The following is a 15,842-nucleotide window of genomic DNA, read 5'->3' as shown; positions in this document are numbered from 1 at the left end:
GGAACAGCACAGACATTTATACAGACTACATAATTGGATCAGGGGTATAATCCCATAAACTACCAGACAGTCCGGTACCTCCATACAGTTCTATGGCCAGCAATGCCCATCCAACAAAAAGTCACTATTTTCGGGGTCATCCAGAGGGAGCAGTGCAAATCCCGTGGTACCAATGGAGTGCTCAGGGTCTGAGGATGTTATGTTTGAAAAAGCGTCTTGATCCGACCTCAGGACTCTGAGCGACAGCAACAGAAACGTCCCCAGGAATAGTCCACGCAGAGCCTGGCCAGAGTTCCATAGCCACGACTGGATAAACCCAGGTCCTGTGTTGTCCACCACAAGCATATTGTAACCCCAAAAGAGTGACTTGGTGGGACAAGTAGTAGTAATGCAGTTTCAAATGTCGGCTTGCATCTCCGCGGTTCACAGCCGCACAGTTCCATGGATTTACAGCTACGTCCCGGGCAAGTATATGGAGCATTTCCGGCCATGTAGAGCATTTCGGCCATGAGCCGACTTGTTCATGGGAGTCTGGTTAGAGCAGACAGACAGGGATTGAGCACAGGATGACTTAGACATAAGAGGGGCCTGGGCGGGCAGGCGGGCAAGGAGTCTCCCCAGGAATCTATCAGCGTCCCCCTCCCAAACTCAAATCTACCCCATGTGTCCTCAGCCTCAGGGGGTTACCGTGTATTTTACTTTGAAGGCAAGGGGGCGTTTTGCTGTTAATTTAAACAACCTGGTACTGAGCTCTTCCATTTGAAAACAATGCAATGACACAGTGCCCCCACTCCTTCCATGGCTCTGCCTCGGGTTACTCAGTTACCTAACTCTGCCTTATTATAAAGATACATCACCTGTAAGTCACCAGTATCATAAAATAAATAGTAATTAGCTAAAGACCTTATTAAATAATTAAAGCTTTTTTTCCCCACTTATTATAGTCTCAGTAAATTTCAAACTACATCTACCCAGCTAAGAAGAATCATTGCATGGGCAGTTTTAGTTGCTACTGGAGTAGTTAATTCTATTATAACCATACACAACATTTAATTATATTTGTTTTTTAATTTTAACTACATATATGTAATTACTTGTCAAAAAAGAGAATTGACATCATAGCCAGATAAATATTTGTGTTGTTCTTAATCCGAGAGCTTCAAAATAGTTGAATAGCATACTGTCTAGATAACATAACCGGAACGAAAAGTCTCGAAGAAACTTGTGACATTAGTTGGTGTAGTCATCCAATTAAAATTAGTTTGCTTAATGAAAACAGAAAAAATTGGAACACTAAGTACCGTAGCATCTGAAGCCCATTTCCATACACTGTCTTGTGTAGGATTGTAGAAATCTTTTTTATTTGCACTTTTGGTTCATGATTCGCTTTCTCTGAAGGACACCAAACCCTAGATAGACAAGGATAATTAACATAAAAATGACTCCCTCCTTACTGAGCATAAACCATCTTTCTTTTCAGAAGTAGAATAATCAAAACAATAAAAATGCTACTTTTGCTGAGGCTTGCAGAGTTCAGAGCCAGGATTGTGAGTATAGTTCATAACAGCACAGTAATGTAGTATTTCTAATATCTTTTCTTCGTGAAGGATACAAAAACTGAATTTGAAGGACATGAGTTAATCTTGTGAGTCAATACACATTGTCCTTATTCTATGAAAGATCTCCACTGATCTCCACTGACATCACAGCTCAAGTAATTGTATGACCTATTCCCTTTGGCTGGGTAAGCTAGTATTTTATACGGATATACTATATATATATATATATATATATATATATATATATATATATATATATATATATATATACATATTCTGATGAGCCATAACATTATGACCACCTGCTTAATATAGTGTAGGTCCCTCTTTTGCCGGCAAAACAGCCCTGACTTGTCGAGACATGGACTCCACTATACCTCTGAATGTGTGTTGTGGTATCTGGCACCAAGATGTTACCAGCAGATCCTTAATGTCCTGTAAGTTGCAAGGTGGGGCCTCCATGGATGCATCCTGGTGCCATGTGTCAGACCAGGCCACCTTCTGCCATTAGTCCGTGGTCCAGTTCTTATGCTTATGTGCCCATTGTAGGCAGTGGACAGGGGACAGCTACGCAGCCCCATACACAACAAACTGTACTGTGTGTTCTGACAGAACTAGCAGTAACTTTACAAGGAATTTGAGCTACAGTAGCTTGTCTGATTTCACCACACTAGCCAGCCTTTTCCGCCCACGTGCATCAATGAGCCTTGACCGTCCGTTAACCTATGGCCGGTTCAGCGATTTTCCTTCCTTGGACCACTTTTGATAGGTACTGACCAGTGCAGACCGGGAACACCCCACAAGAGCTGCAGTTTTGGAGTCTAGCCCTCACATTGTGGCCCTTGTTAAAGTAGCTCATATCCTTACGCTTGCCCATTTTTCTAATACATCAACTTAATATAATACATGTTGCTACAGATTGTGTTAGTAACCCATATATTGTTGTTTTAAAGGTTGAACATTATGACTAGAAACTATACAATTAGGCCAAAACTCACTTCAAATGAATCACTGAATAAATTATAGGTTGAGTCTATTAACATTATAGGTTACATAAATATACCTTTAAACATGTAGGTGTCCCTGATGCCACCATTAAATATGCCAGCAACCCCGTACTTTTACACCCAGTAAGCATACAGTTAATACTCAATAATTGTTGTATTACAAAAGCAAATTGTTTTTTAGTAGAAAACTGATAATTATCACCCTGGGCCAGCTGCAAACAGTTACGAACTCTGTCAACCATCACTGTGCTGACATATGTTTTTGTGTTTTCTTATATGTATTTCAATGTTTTGGTCAGTTCTGTTACTTGCATATCTTGTATTAGTCATATTATGGGGGTGCTGATTATAAGAAACAACTCTAAGTTTAGATGCATGTTTAAATAAAACCACAATTTAAGATTACTATAAAACTGATGTTACATAGAAACATAGAAGCTGACAGCAGCCCATCTAGTTGGCCCATTTTTCCTCTGTAAAAACTTCATATCCTATTCAGTCAGTGATTTTGTCTTGTATTCAACAAAGCATTATGCCTTTACCTCTCCTTGTAGGCTCCATCTACAACCCTCTGAGTGAAGTACACGATGTCTAGTCTGCTGAACCCTTATTTAGGATTGTCATAAAATTCATAAAATTAAAAAAATCAATAAATCTGTTAAAACAAAGTTTATATGGCGGCTACTGTGCCATACACTGTATAGATATCCAGGAATGGATTGAGGATTAAAATTAACTCCTTTGAAAGCAAGTCAGGCATGCCAACAAAGAATGTGCATTAAAGTAATTATTAAGTACTTCAGTATATATTTATTAAACCTGTAGAAAAAAGTAAAATGCATTATTTAGCTAAGGAGAAGATACAGCTCTTGAGATACAACACATAGCCCCCCAGCATGGTCCAGTTTTCACACCCTGACTGTAAATGCATGGTGGTCTCCACATGCAAAGTCCCTGTTATGTTTTCTTTTGAACCAATGAGGACACAAATGATTCTGATTTTCCAACTTTCTAACTTAAAAATGGGCCAAATGACATTTTATGTCTGCTTCCTGATTATGACAAATGTTCCTTATCATACAGCAATGTTAATTGTCAAAATATATGTGAAAAGTAATGACAACCCTGAAGTTAGGAAGATAGTCCTTACCTTGCCAAAACTTCCCTTGCCAATTGCCCGGAGAATCTGAAAGTGATCCAGATTTACTAAAGGAGAAAAAAAATATTTTAATAATACAACTCATATAATTTAAAATGATTGTCACCGTATTTAACTGTAATTTACTAAGCAAAAAACAACTTGTTAACAATGTTAACATTATGATGTCTGCAACAGTATATTGTTGGCGCTATATAAATAAAATACAATAATAATAATAATAATAACTATGTACTATAGTTCAGTGAATTATATATAGCATTTATTGCCACCAGCATCATTCTAAAATGTATTAAGCATTTGTTCCTGGCAAGTTTTGAGAAGAAAAAAAGCATGAAGAGAATACAAGTGAACGTTTTTGGACATTCTAGTATCATGGGAGAGACTGTGCATCTTGCTGTTGTTTCAATGTAAAAATTTTGACTCAGACAAACCATTAAATACAACATCTACATACATAACAAGCTGAGATTCAATAGATTTTTTATGTGAACGTCTGATAGGAATGGACAAGCGCTATTGGGATACAGAAACCCATTTAACCATGTATTCATCTGATATCATCCAGGGACTCTAGGGGTTACTTTATATATTGCATTCTGCTGGAAGGCATTTTAAATTGTTTTATAGCGCATAAAACAGTGGTTCCCAAGCTACCATCCTAAGAACTCAGATGCCTCATCATAAATGACATGTTCCCATTTGCAGTGTTGTTTTATTATTCAGCTTGAAAAACGGATTCAAACTAGTACATGCAAAAAATGTACTTGAAGTACAAAATAAGCTACGCACAATAATAAAAGAAAAAGAATAATGGTGTGATCAAAAATCAAAAGCATTCCTCTTGTTACCACCAGTTTGTTGCTTAGCTGGTACAGATCTGAACCTTGTAATGATACATTTGGCTGTTTTCTAAACCTCAGTATGCTACATATGTTTTCCCTTCTGTACATTTCCCCGGCTTCTTTTGTATAGTGAATATTTTAGGTATGATTGATTTTGCACATAAAGCCCCCAGCTCTCCCCTAAACTGTGGAGGACACTATTGTTTCTTCTAGTTTCCTCTGTTTAAAAACCAATAGACTTGTGCATTTGGATTTTTACAACTTGCACATTTACCACATTTTAGCAAATTCTGTGATTTGTACAAAGGCACAAAAACCAGACCAGATTGACACACAAAGCATTTAAAAAGCACTCACTTTCTCACTTCCCCTAAATGTTTCCCTACCTACTCTGCTGACTACTTCTACTTCTGCTTTCACTTCCGCATCTTCTTGCTCTTTATCTTCTATTTTCTTTCTTTCATCATTCCTCTTTTATCTTCTATCTTCATCCATATCTCATAACCTGGTGGGAACTTCTGCCAAAATGGTGCCCTAAGGTTAACTTCCACCAAAATGGTGTCCCTTTTGGTGACGTCCTCTCCCCTGATTACAGGATCAGGGGAGAGGATGTCACCTGAAGCACCGACATTTTGGTGGCACGTCACAACATGGTCTGTGGAGGTGTGGATAAGGATAGAAGATAAAAGAGAGACAATGAAAGAGAAAAGATAGAGGAGAGAAGATGAAGAACAAGAATGAGGGATGAGTAGCCATAGTTTTAATAAGCTTCAATTTAATAGGCAACTAACCTATGGATAATGACAAACTAAATGTACATTTGCAATATAAAATATTTTTAATGTATTCAAAAAGAAAATTTAAAAGGCTTGAGGAACTCTGCAATGTCCCAAGTGATCCCAAAAAAGTAGTCACAAACAAAGCAACCTCAGAAAACCTAGACATTGGTGTATCTTCCAAGCTCTCTTTCAAGTACAAAAAAGATCTGTTTACTTGAGTTTGGAGATTTTTCGAGGTTCAACTTTGAAGGTGCAGAAGAAAAGATATGCAGGCTCGTCGGATATTTATGAACTTTAGCCTGTAACGCTTCAGCAGCTAAAGATTTCAAGAGGCTAACGGGGTGTTTAGCTTATCAACAATCAGACAATTATAGGTTGCATGACCTGCATGGTAAATTGTATAGTAGCTTACAGGAAAACTGAAAGGGTACATGCACATGTGTATAAGAGTTTGCTTGCACTCTTAAAATATCTGCCTTTCCATTACAAACAACAAAGTAAAAATAAAAAAATGATGTTTATTTTGTTGATTGTCGTAGTCAGGCGTTAGTAAAAAACTTCATTTTATCCACGCAGGAAATTACTTAGTAGGCTGCAATCAAAGCATTTCATGTTGCGCAGTGTATTTTAATTGACTAAATCAAAGTCATCTTGTGTATTACAGGCATGCTGTATGACTCATGTAGAGATGAGCTATTGTGTTACAGATGACATGGCATAAGTAACATCTGAAAGAAGACAAAACAGCCTTGAACACAAAAAAAGAGAAAGAGGAAAAAAGGTCAACGCCGCAATCTTACAAATACCAACTATTTGGGAATGTAAATGACATGACACCAAAACAAAAAGCAACAAGACATCAAAAGCAGCTTGTTAATTTGTCCACCTCCCTTTCAATGACACTGCAACAATTTAACGTCATGGCAGGTGCAGTGAGTAATGATGCTGTGGGTGTTTCTCTTTCAATCAGCCCGGCCCTGACATTGGGTGATTACCGTAAAAAGTTACATGGTTGACTGTAAAGTATGGCTATGCTAAACACTGTGAAACATACACATAAAATTAAACATTAGATTTAATCAATGGGAAACCTGCATCATCTAAATTAATTTATCAAAAATATATTTATTTTTCAAAACATGTAATTGTTAGTGATCTTTTAGTTAAAAGAGATGTTTTAAATCATAGGGAAGCTGATATTTATGGTAAAAATATGGCTATGGCATTAACCTAAAAACAAGGGTAAATATAACTCATGGAGGAACAATGACACAAATCCTGTGAACATGGACTTAGGATGACAGCTGATCTATAGCCCCCTTCACCTCTTTTCCCATGCTCATTTTGATTCGGTGTTAAAATCGATAATAATAAAAAAACTTTCTTGCTTTTAATCTAACTCCTGTCTAATACTGTCTCATTTTCTGCAAAGTGTTACGGTGACCTATTCTTCTACCACACCACTAGACCTGGAGAGGTCTGAGATATCCCTCACCAAAAACAATAACCCCCTCCTCAGTGATAAATCAAAAGGTTACGTCTTTTTACTCACCATCTTCGACCTCTCTACAGCCTTCAAAATTATTGATCATCCCATTCTCCTGCACATCACACTTCCTGCAGCTCAACATTTCCAAAACTGTTCTTGGTTGTCCCTCCATGTCCTCTATGCATAGTTCATGATGCCTTGGCATTACATTGGACTCTGTTCTCTCCCTCACATTTAGTTCCTCATCCTCAAAATTATTCACACTACTAAAATAGTAATTATTTCCTTGTTCTAGCATGGATTATTGCAATTTCTTAGTAACTGTCTTCCCTCACTCATATTTTTCATCCCGTTGTTCTCTCCTGCCCCACCTTGCCCAGAATAATATATATACACGTATGTACGCACATGCATATAAAGTGTTAATTTGCCAATGAAAACTTCTCTTGTTAATTAGTATCCTGATTGCACATTAGAAGCATTAGACTCGGGAATCATGAATCAGGAAACAATAACTAATTGCCATGGTTGATTGCTCTGATCTGCATTTGGATTACACATTTACCAATGTACTTTTTGTTCAAAGCTGGAACAAACAATCGTGTTATGGCAAATTACTCAAGGGAAACTGCATGTAACTGCAAGGGAAAATACTCAGTTTGTATTTATTTATTTATTCAAATTTAGCCAAAATTACATTTTTTATTGCATTTGTTTTCTTCTCGTATGTTAAATTTAATTATGAAGCACACACTTTTTCACAATTTAAGTTGTTAATAATAGATTATAGATAACTAATGTGTGCATTTTAATTGAGTAACACTTAAAACAGGTAATTATACCTGAATTGGTTGAAATAGTCATTTTTTCCCTTTGGGACTCAAATCCCTCAGTCCTTCTTTTCCTCCCCTGTTATCCCTTGTTTCCTGGAAGCTTAGATATTAAGTGGACATTAGTATATTAGAGTGTTCTACAGCTACAAAACTCCAAATAACATGTATATAAGCCGAAAATGTTAGAATAAATTCTTCTTCGATGTAAACAACCAATTAGGTAGAACATGTGCATAAAATTGTTATAAAATCCTGCCCCTGGCCACGCCTCTAGCCACACCGCCTAAAAGTTTGGTCATTGCAAATGTTGGGAGGTTGAAGCTTTCAATCAGTGGCAGGAAAGTGCTTCCATTAAAATCAATGGGATAACTTTACACATGCGTTTGACTGAATGCATCTCCTCCAGGGGGTTTAGCTGGGGGAGGGGAGAGACAAATGGGTTTGGGGGGGGGGGATTCAGCAGAATCCTCCAATGCATTTGAGAAATTGACATTAAAATTTAAAGGGACCACGCAGCTATTAAATGCATTAAGGTGCATATGATGGCTGGAATGTCCTTTAAGTGTGAGGACCAGTTGAAATTGTAAATGGTAGCTGAAGTTAAGCAGTTCAAATAAGTGTAATTGTCGCATTGGAAAAGTACAAAAACATATGTGAATTAGTGACAGGATCAAAAGATTTGTTTAACTACAATATTTGATTTTTGAATTAAAATAAAAAGCATTTATTACATATTTTATGTGACCGATATTAGAATTAAATTGTCTTTGTATTGCTGCATTGGCTACTTAATATGAAACCCTTCGAAAGAATAATCATACAATACAGAAAGTGCTCAATGTTCCCTTTGCTTTTGCTACATTATCAATGTTTCAGTATTCTTGACAGCCAGTTAACACATAAATTAGAGAGTTCAGGGAATTTCCATTAATAATTTATATGACTCACATCAGTCTTTTAGAATTTCTATCTATATAGCACAAACTTGCTAAAAAAATAACTAGACTAGTTGCTGTATTAACCATTTGAGCCCCAGAAGGCTAACACATAGGACACATAACACTTAAAGGTTGAAATGACAGTTGTATGATATATATATATATGTCCCCCTATTTGGCAGTTTGAAGAATTTATCTCCATTCCTCTGTCTGTGTCTTTATCATAATATAATGACCAAAATCAAGTATTTAAATGGCACTGCGTTAAAAAGTGGGACATCAACTTATTTTACATACACATTTGTTTGAGAAATATGTCCATTAGTGAAAACAAGATTAATGCTTTTGTGCAATCGTCACTTTCTTCTACAAAATGCTGAAAGCTGCTGTTTCTTAAATTATTCTACACTTAGGAGCATCAGTAGTGACAATAATAAAATTGACATAAAATGACCTTGCTAAATGTTAACAAATTATAGTAAGTCATAATATTCTTCAATTATTTATAGATTGGCCCACAAATCTTATTTTTTATTTTTGGCGTTGGTTTTTTTTTTTTATGTGGTTTTTGGCCATTAATACATCAAACAAAGCAATAACAAGGAATGCATAAGCGAGACAGCCAAGGTAGATCTGTGGTTGCTGCACCATGCACAGAACAAGGGTATCATCGAAGCAAAAGATACAATACAAGGCAGTCAGCGAGAGAGATGAAAGATAAATTCAAATGGGGTATTTTCTTACCTTTCCACATACTGTTCAAAATGTTATATTCAGCAATTTACTTAAAATATATATATTAATTTAGTATACTGGCAACGTAATAGTTTAATGTTTAATATATTTCACTTAAAAAATTGTTTAAGTGTACTGCCATATTGAAAGACTAGGGTATCTTTTATCCCAGGAGGAGATTCACCGATGTCAAGAGCTGCATTTATATCCTACAACCTGCTAAGCTCCTAGGACCAGAGAACGTAATACAGTGGAGCGGTACTATTAAAATAAAACTAATTTCTAAGGATTGGCCTATAATCTTGTGATTACGCAATAAACATTTAATCATCTGCTTCCCTGCCCTTGTACACCTCAACAGACATAAATATTGTGTAATATAACGTAATGAATTTTAATTATGTGAAAACAATTTTACTTGGTATGTGATGGATAAGTGGAAGTTTCTGCTAATCAACTTGAATTGATAAACCATTTGACTGGGAAAATAAGTCACATAAATTGACTGGCAGAAGGAACTTTAATAGACATTGATTGGAAAAGCACTACACATTTCCATGGTTTTGCTCTTTTAAATACAGCAGTGTGTACTATATGGTGAGTGAATCAGCACATGGACTATGCAAGTGCAGATATATGTAGCCTTTTTGTTTATGACATGTACAGTCTGATACTTCCAAACCAGCAGTTATCTATCTGCACAGCTCAAAAGGAGCCTCAGTTTTGCTATTTTGTTTCCCCCGGTCACTGTATGCTGACAATAAGCATCTTATCATAAAATATTAAAATGTTCTTTTCAGAACTAACTCAAGTTAGCATTTCTAACTTGAAGGAAGATATTTTTTTAATGGGTCATCATTTAAACATATCAGCATACTATATTCGTATGTTCAAGGTACCGAGCTTGGAAAAAATGCTCCTTATGGGAGGGGGAAGGGGAGGAGCCACATTTAGTAAGGGAGGGCTAGACATGCACAGGGGTGGGGCTAGCTCCTCGCCCAAAAGGCGGTAAAGGGTTATAAGATCAAATTCTGGCGTGATTCTTGGAGCCTTTGTTGCAAACCTGGAAGATTCCTTGGAATGCCAATAACTTAATGAGTAACACTTATTGCCTGTATGGGGCAATCACGTTAACTATTTTCCACATGGTTTGAGCGACTATCTCAATATCTGAGAACTTTATGGATTTTCTGTAGAGACTTTCTATAAATCAAATTGCAGTTTGAAGATCAGTGGAGTGTCAAAAGCAATGAGTATGTGTTTTTAACTTCAGTCCTTCTTTAGTTTTTATGATACAAAGTAATCTGCTTACACACTACATGAAAAACATAATTATATTATTTAACAGAGATACAAACTAAAAGTCTTCTTGGTCTTTAATCACCTTGGATGTATGCAAATAGCTTTCACAGAGTGAATAGTGTGTATTCAATTTGTATTATTTCCTCTTTGATGATACAGTACTGCTCTAGAATCTCTAATAGTAAATGACTGAATGAGATAACTACCTCTTTCATGTCTCAATTGAAAGAAATGGATGGTGAGAGGCTTGAAAGAAACGCTTTTAGTTAAAGGGTTTATACAGAGACAAAAAGAGAGTTTATTCTCGTTTTTATAAAATAGTCAGATGCAACATCTACAGGCTCAGTAATTCAGCATTTTCAACTTTTATAATTATGTAGCTGGATTATGAAGGTCCTTGCTGCACTAATAACCAATTCACCAGCCATTACTGGTATTAATGAGTCTTTCACACTGCATATACTAAACCCACACTGTGATATCAGGTTCCACACTACATTCCGTGTAGATCTACCCGGACCACCAACTATGGCCCTTTTGAAAGAGAAGGTATAATCTACTCTCCCTAGATATAAAATATGAATTATGGGTCCACAACTTACATTATACTATTTATGAAAACATTCCATGATCCACTTTGAGTGACTAATCTAAACTTTCCCACAGCCTCCTCTATATCTTCATTGCGGAGATAGTCTCACTCGTGGTTGTCCACTGGAAGGAGAGTCCTCTAGTGGCTACATAAGGAGGCGATGAAGAATATGATACCTTAGTACTCTGCAGTTTGCCAGGTCACAATGGTGCCCAGGGTGGATATATCTTCAGGAAACATGGATAATGTAAATTGGTACCGTAGGACAAAACACAGCCTTACATTTAATGGAAACTGATTGCACAAACTTTAAAAACACCACAAAGGTGCAGTCACCATCCAGGTACTGATAAGATAAACAATCCCACCAAAAGTAAAGCAGTTCAAGATATAGCATGTAGGATGTTGGGTCCGACAATGTCCAACAACCAAAGTCAATGTGTTTTGTCTACCTTAATTCTGGACTTCCTCTGGTATATTAAATAATATTTTTCACTGACCACACCACCATCATTTATTTCCATTTAGCTTAATATCCAGGGCATGGTGTGTCCACAGTATTCTTCCTTCACCTGGGTCTTTCGTTGAGTGCAGAATGCCTAGGACACCTGTGGTCAAAGACTGATGGCTGCTGCACCCCTTACAATTGCTACAGCCACACTACTATAATGAATACTGCTATTCCACACCAGAAGAACAATTCTTAGAACTATTGTTAAAAATGTGATATTTAGCCATGCTTATGCATGCAATTTATTAGTGAAGAGTTTCACTCATTGTTCACCATTGTTCATTAGCGTTTCTGTGTTATAAGTGACATACTTTTGTTTTCTCTTCGCTGATCACCTCTGGTGATGTTTTTGCTAATCTCAGCTAGGCGTACATAAACATAGCCAATGTCTCTATTGCTCAGTGAAAGTCACCCAGTTAAGGTAAAAAGTGTCTTCACTTCAATAAAAATTGACTTCAAATTCCAAATATTAATCTGTTAAACATTTCTAGCTAGAGTATTTTAATCGCCCGTGTGTATCACGTATGTCCTCAACACGCTTAGCAGGCAATATAGTATTGTTTTAGTAGGTATGGTTGAAAAATAGCCTCCCATGAACAAAAAAAATAGGAAATACATGACAAAAGCTGCACGAGGCATGCAGGAGATACATTTACACAACTCTGTTTTTTTCTCTTTAAAATACTTTTCTAAAACATTAATTCTACTCTCTAGCATGTTATGCAAATAACCCTTAGTAGATCTGTATTTAAAAAAAAAATTCTGATGAAGATTAAGTTGCATAAAACCACAGCAAAACTTTTTAAACATTTTTAATGTTCTATGGAAACATCCTATCAGTATTTGCTTTTGTGTCAGACGACAATCAGGTGTGCAGGGCAAAATTATGAATAAGGCCAAATTATACAAGATTAAAGAATGATTTCTGTAGGTAGGGAGTGGACATTCAGCAGTAGTGGGAATCACATTTCTAATGCTGCACTTAGGTACAACAATGTTAAGCAGAGCCGGTGGAACAGCATCTTTAAATTTTGTGCAAAACGAAGTGCCAAAAAAGTATGGCGTCCTGACAAAGGTAATCAGGATTTGATTTTCTTATTTTTAATGTGGCATTTAACATGGGGGTTGTTTAAGATGCAAATACGTAACCTATTGTATCAGAAATCTGACAAAACTAGAAAAAAATACATCATATAGTATATATTTGAACAGACTCATTTGGCTCTTAAACTAATTTTTCTTACTGCTTTGGCCATTATATTTATTTACTTGGATATCTATTTTCTACAGGTTAATTTTAGACATAAAAACAACACTCTTACAAGAATTGTGTTTTTTCCACACATACTCTAAAATCAGATGATAGTGTTCGCAAAGGTAGTATTGATTGGCTGATGATTCTATAAATAACAAGCACCTTAATGAAATGATCAATATCAACAGTTTCTTGTCTAGTCAGTTAATAGACAGGCATGTGATCATTTGAAGCCACCCAGGACATGTTTTGAATACGTAAGAGTAAAGGGCCAGATGCTATTATAGGTAGAAAACAGCCTATTTAACCATGAAATGACTACTCTGGGTTGCACTGCATTTCTGGGCTTCTCTTTCATTGCTGTAAGGTTTAAAGTTTTAGTATATGAATGTATGAAAATGTAAAACTGCAGGAGTTACTCACTAGAATTATTCAAATGCAAAATAAAAGAGCAATAAAGCATCATACCTACCAATTCTCCTGTCCTGGAGGGACAGGACCTCATCAGTACCCAAGTCCCTCTTTCCTTCCTTGATTTCCCTGTTCAAGGAACAGCCCAAATAGCCACACTAGTATCATGAAAGGTTGTCTACAAATCACCAAAAATTCCCCTTTGTGAATTCCTAGCTCATTTACATAAAAAGCTATCAATATGTTGCTTAGTCGAATAAAAAGTCTTCGTAAATTTTTTAAGTCTCTGCAACTACAACACCCCGTAACTAATGTCCTTTTCGAAATGTTTCTTTCTTAAAAAGAAATCACAACTTGTTCTTCATTATCTTCATAATCTGCACATTTGATGTACTTTATGAAAACATATTTTACCATCGTAAATTTGGTGAATGAATCCAGTACTGTAGAGTTACACGACACCCATGGAGATACATTTCTGCCACTGGAGAGATATATTCCTCCTGGTGGCTTTCTCAGGAATTGGCCCAGCAGATGCCCTATGCATATACAGTACCTGACAACTAGGGAATGTGGTGGAGCCAAATACAATGTATGTTTTGCACTGAAATGTTATGTGGTATTAATGTCATAGACTTAACCAGAGTTTACGGATGGAAACATTTCATCTCACTGACTTCTCTACATTTAATGAGAAACCAAGCAAGTTTCTAGTGCAAGAGGTCCATGCTAGCCTTGTTTAACAGATAGTTAAATGAGATTTTCATATAATTTCTGAAAGTCATCAATTATGTATTATACTGGGCACATTTAGTCTTTATTGCCAGGGGTAGACTTTTCATAAGAAATGTGTGCATATATATATTTCACGTGTCAGATAGAATATATTCAGGAATGTTGTATTTTTAAAACATGTAATATACTGGTGTAAAGCCATATTGCTGCTCTGGTAAGGATAAATAATACCTATAGAACTAGTCATATCATGTTTAGATTATTGGGAGAGATATATGTTTATAGATCCTAATGGCTTCTCTCCTCAGTTTCCAGTCAACTTTGATCTTCGGAATGATTTCCAATCTAAACCAGTTCACTGTGAGATACTGAAGCAGTCCTGTTGCTATGGTAACTCTAGGTAATTCTGAATAACCTACAAGCCACTGAGCTCTACAACATATTGCAGCTACCGACGTCAGACCGCACGCTAGAGGCTAATGGCAAAAGATGAATTTGCATTTATCAATAGTCCTACTCTAAAGCATGTGACTGGCTCTTGTTTACTAACCTGGCAAGCATTCAAGGCATCTGCTGATCGATTTTCAGTATATAGATATATGAAACTCTTTCATCCGGAAAAAGCAGTAATGCTTTTATATATAATTAAACTTAAATAATATATCTAAATAGATGTACTTATGCTATTAGGTAAGCATTTATAAAAGAACATATTAAATATACTAAAAAGATGATTTAAAGATTCAAAATGCGCATTGTCATAGGGATGTGCACAGCAGGGGCATATCTAGAGTATTTGGCACTCAAGGCGGATCCTATATTTGACACCCCCACACTTTAAAATGTAAAAACACCCACACTCTCTAACACTCTCATACTCTCTCTCTCTCAATGTCTCTCTACCTTCCCTGCAGACCGCTTCTGTGTGCCTGTCTCCTATGCCATGGCTCAGCTTCTTCTCTTGCCTCTTCTTCTTCTGTCTTCTTTCTTCACCCGCTTCTCCGTGTGTCTTCTTTCTTTGTCTTCTTCTCTGTGAACTAGGCCTTTCACATTGCTTAGGTGGAGCTTCTGGGCATATCCACTAACTCGATTGGAGGAACATGGGTGAGGCTGTATCCATGGCTTCTCTTTTTTGCAGAAGTACTCCGAGAGGCCAGAATAATGAAGACAAATTCACGGAATAAGAGAAGCATCTGCATTATTCTGGCCATTGGAACATTTCCGCAAAAGGACTCTCCCCGGTTACTCACTGAAAGAGGATTTTGCCGAATTGCCCCAGAAGGTCTGGTTTAGGGAAGAAAGAAAACAAAAGAAAGAAGAAGAAGCAGAGCTGTGGGGAAGGACACAGAAGCAGGAGAGATTGAGAGAGGGAATTTCCCGGAGACTTGGGACCTTTTTTGAGTGGCACCAGTGGACCCCCCCCCATCACTGGTGCACGAGCAGAAAAAAATATTTAAATGTGCCCTGTTTAACATTTCTTGCCCTTGAATGTATACACAGAAAAGAAACATACAATAGTTCCATTAATTTATTTTAACTTATTTTCCATTGTGGAAGACGTAGTCTAGTACAGGTAGGTTAACGAATAATTGGTATTAGAGGGTGATACAATTGAAATTGGTACAGATCTAAAGCTTCTATTAATATAAATTGCTTGGATCGAGAGGGGCTTCGTAAAACAGGAATTACGCT

General features: G+C 36.7%; 1 protein-coding gene across 1 annotated transcript in view; it reads right to left on the bottom strand.

Annotated features, from left to right (window-relative positions):
- STK32C (serine/threonine kinase 32C) overlaps positions 1-15,842 on the bottom strand; it is an 81,617-nt gene that overhangs the window by 34,541 nt on the left and 31,234 nt on the right. The window contains exon 2 of the mRNA XM_053450915.1: positions 3,717-3,772. Coding sequence (XP_053306890.1) covers positions 3,717-3,772 — 56 coding nt within the window. The remainder of the gene's footprint in view (positions 1-3,716; positions 3,773-15,842) is intronic.

Source organism: Spea bombifrons, chromosome 11 (genome assembly GCF_027358695.1).
Source record: "Spea bombifrons isolate aSpeBom1 chromosome 11, aSpeBom1.2.pri, whole genome shotgun sequence".
In the NCBI taxonomy this organism is placed as follows: Eukaryota; Metazoa; Chordata; class Amphibia; order Anura; family Pelobatidae; genus Spea; species Spea bombifrons.
Note: the sequence above shows the minus strand (reverse complement) of the source record. Positions and strands in the feature narration are given on the sequence as shown.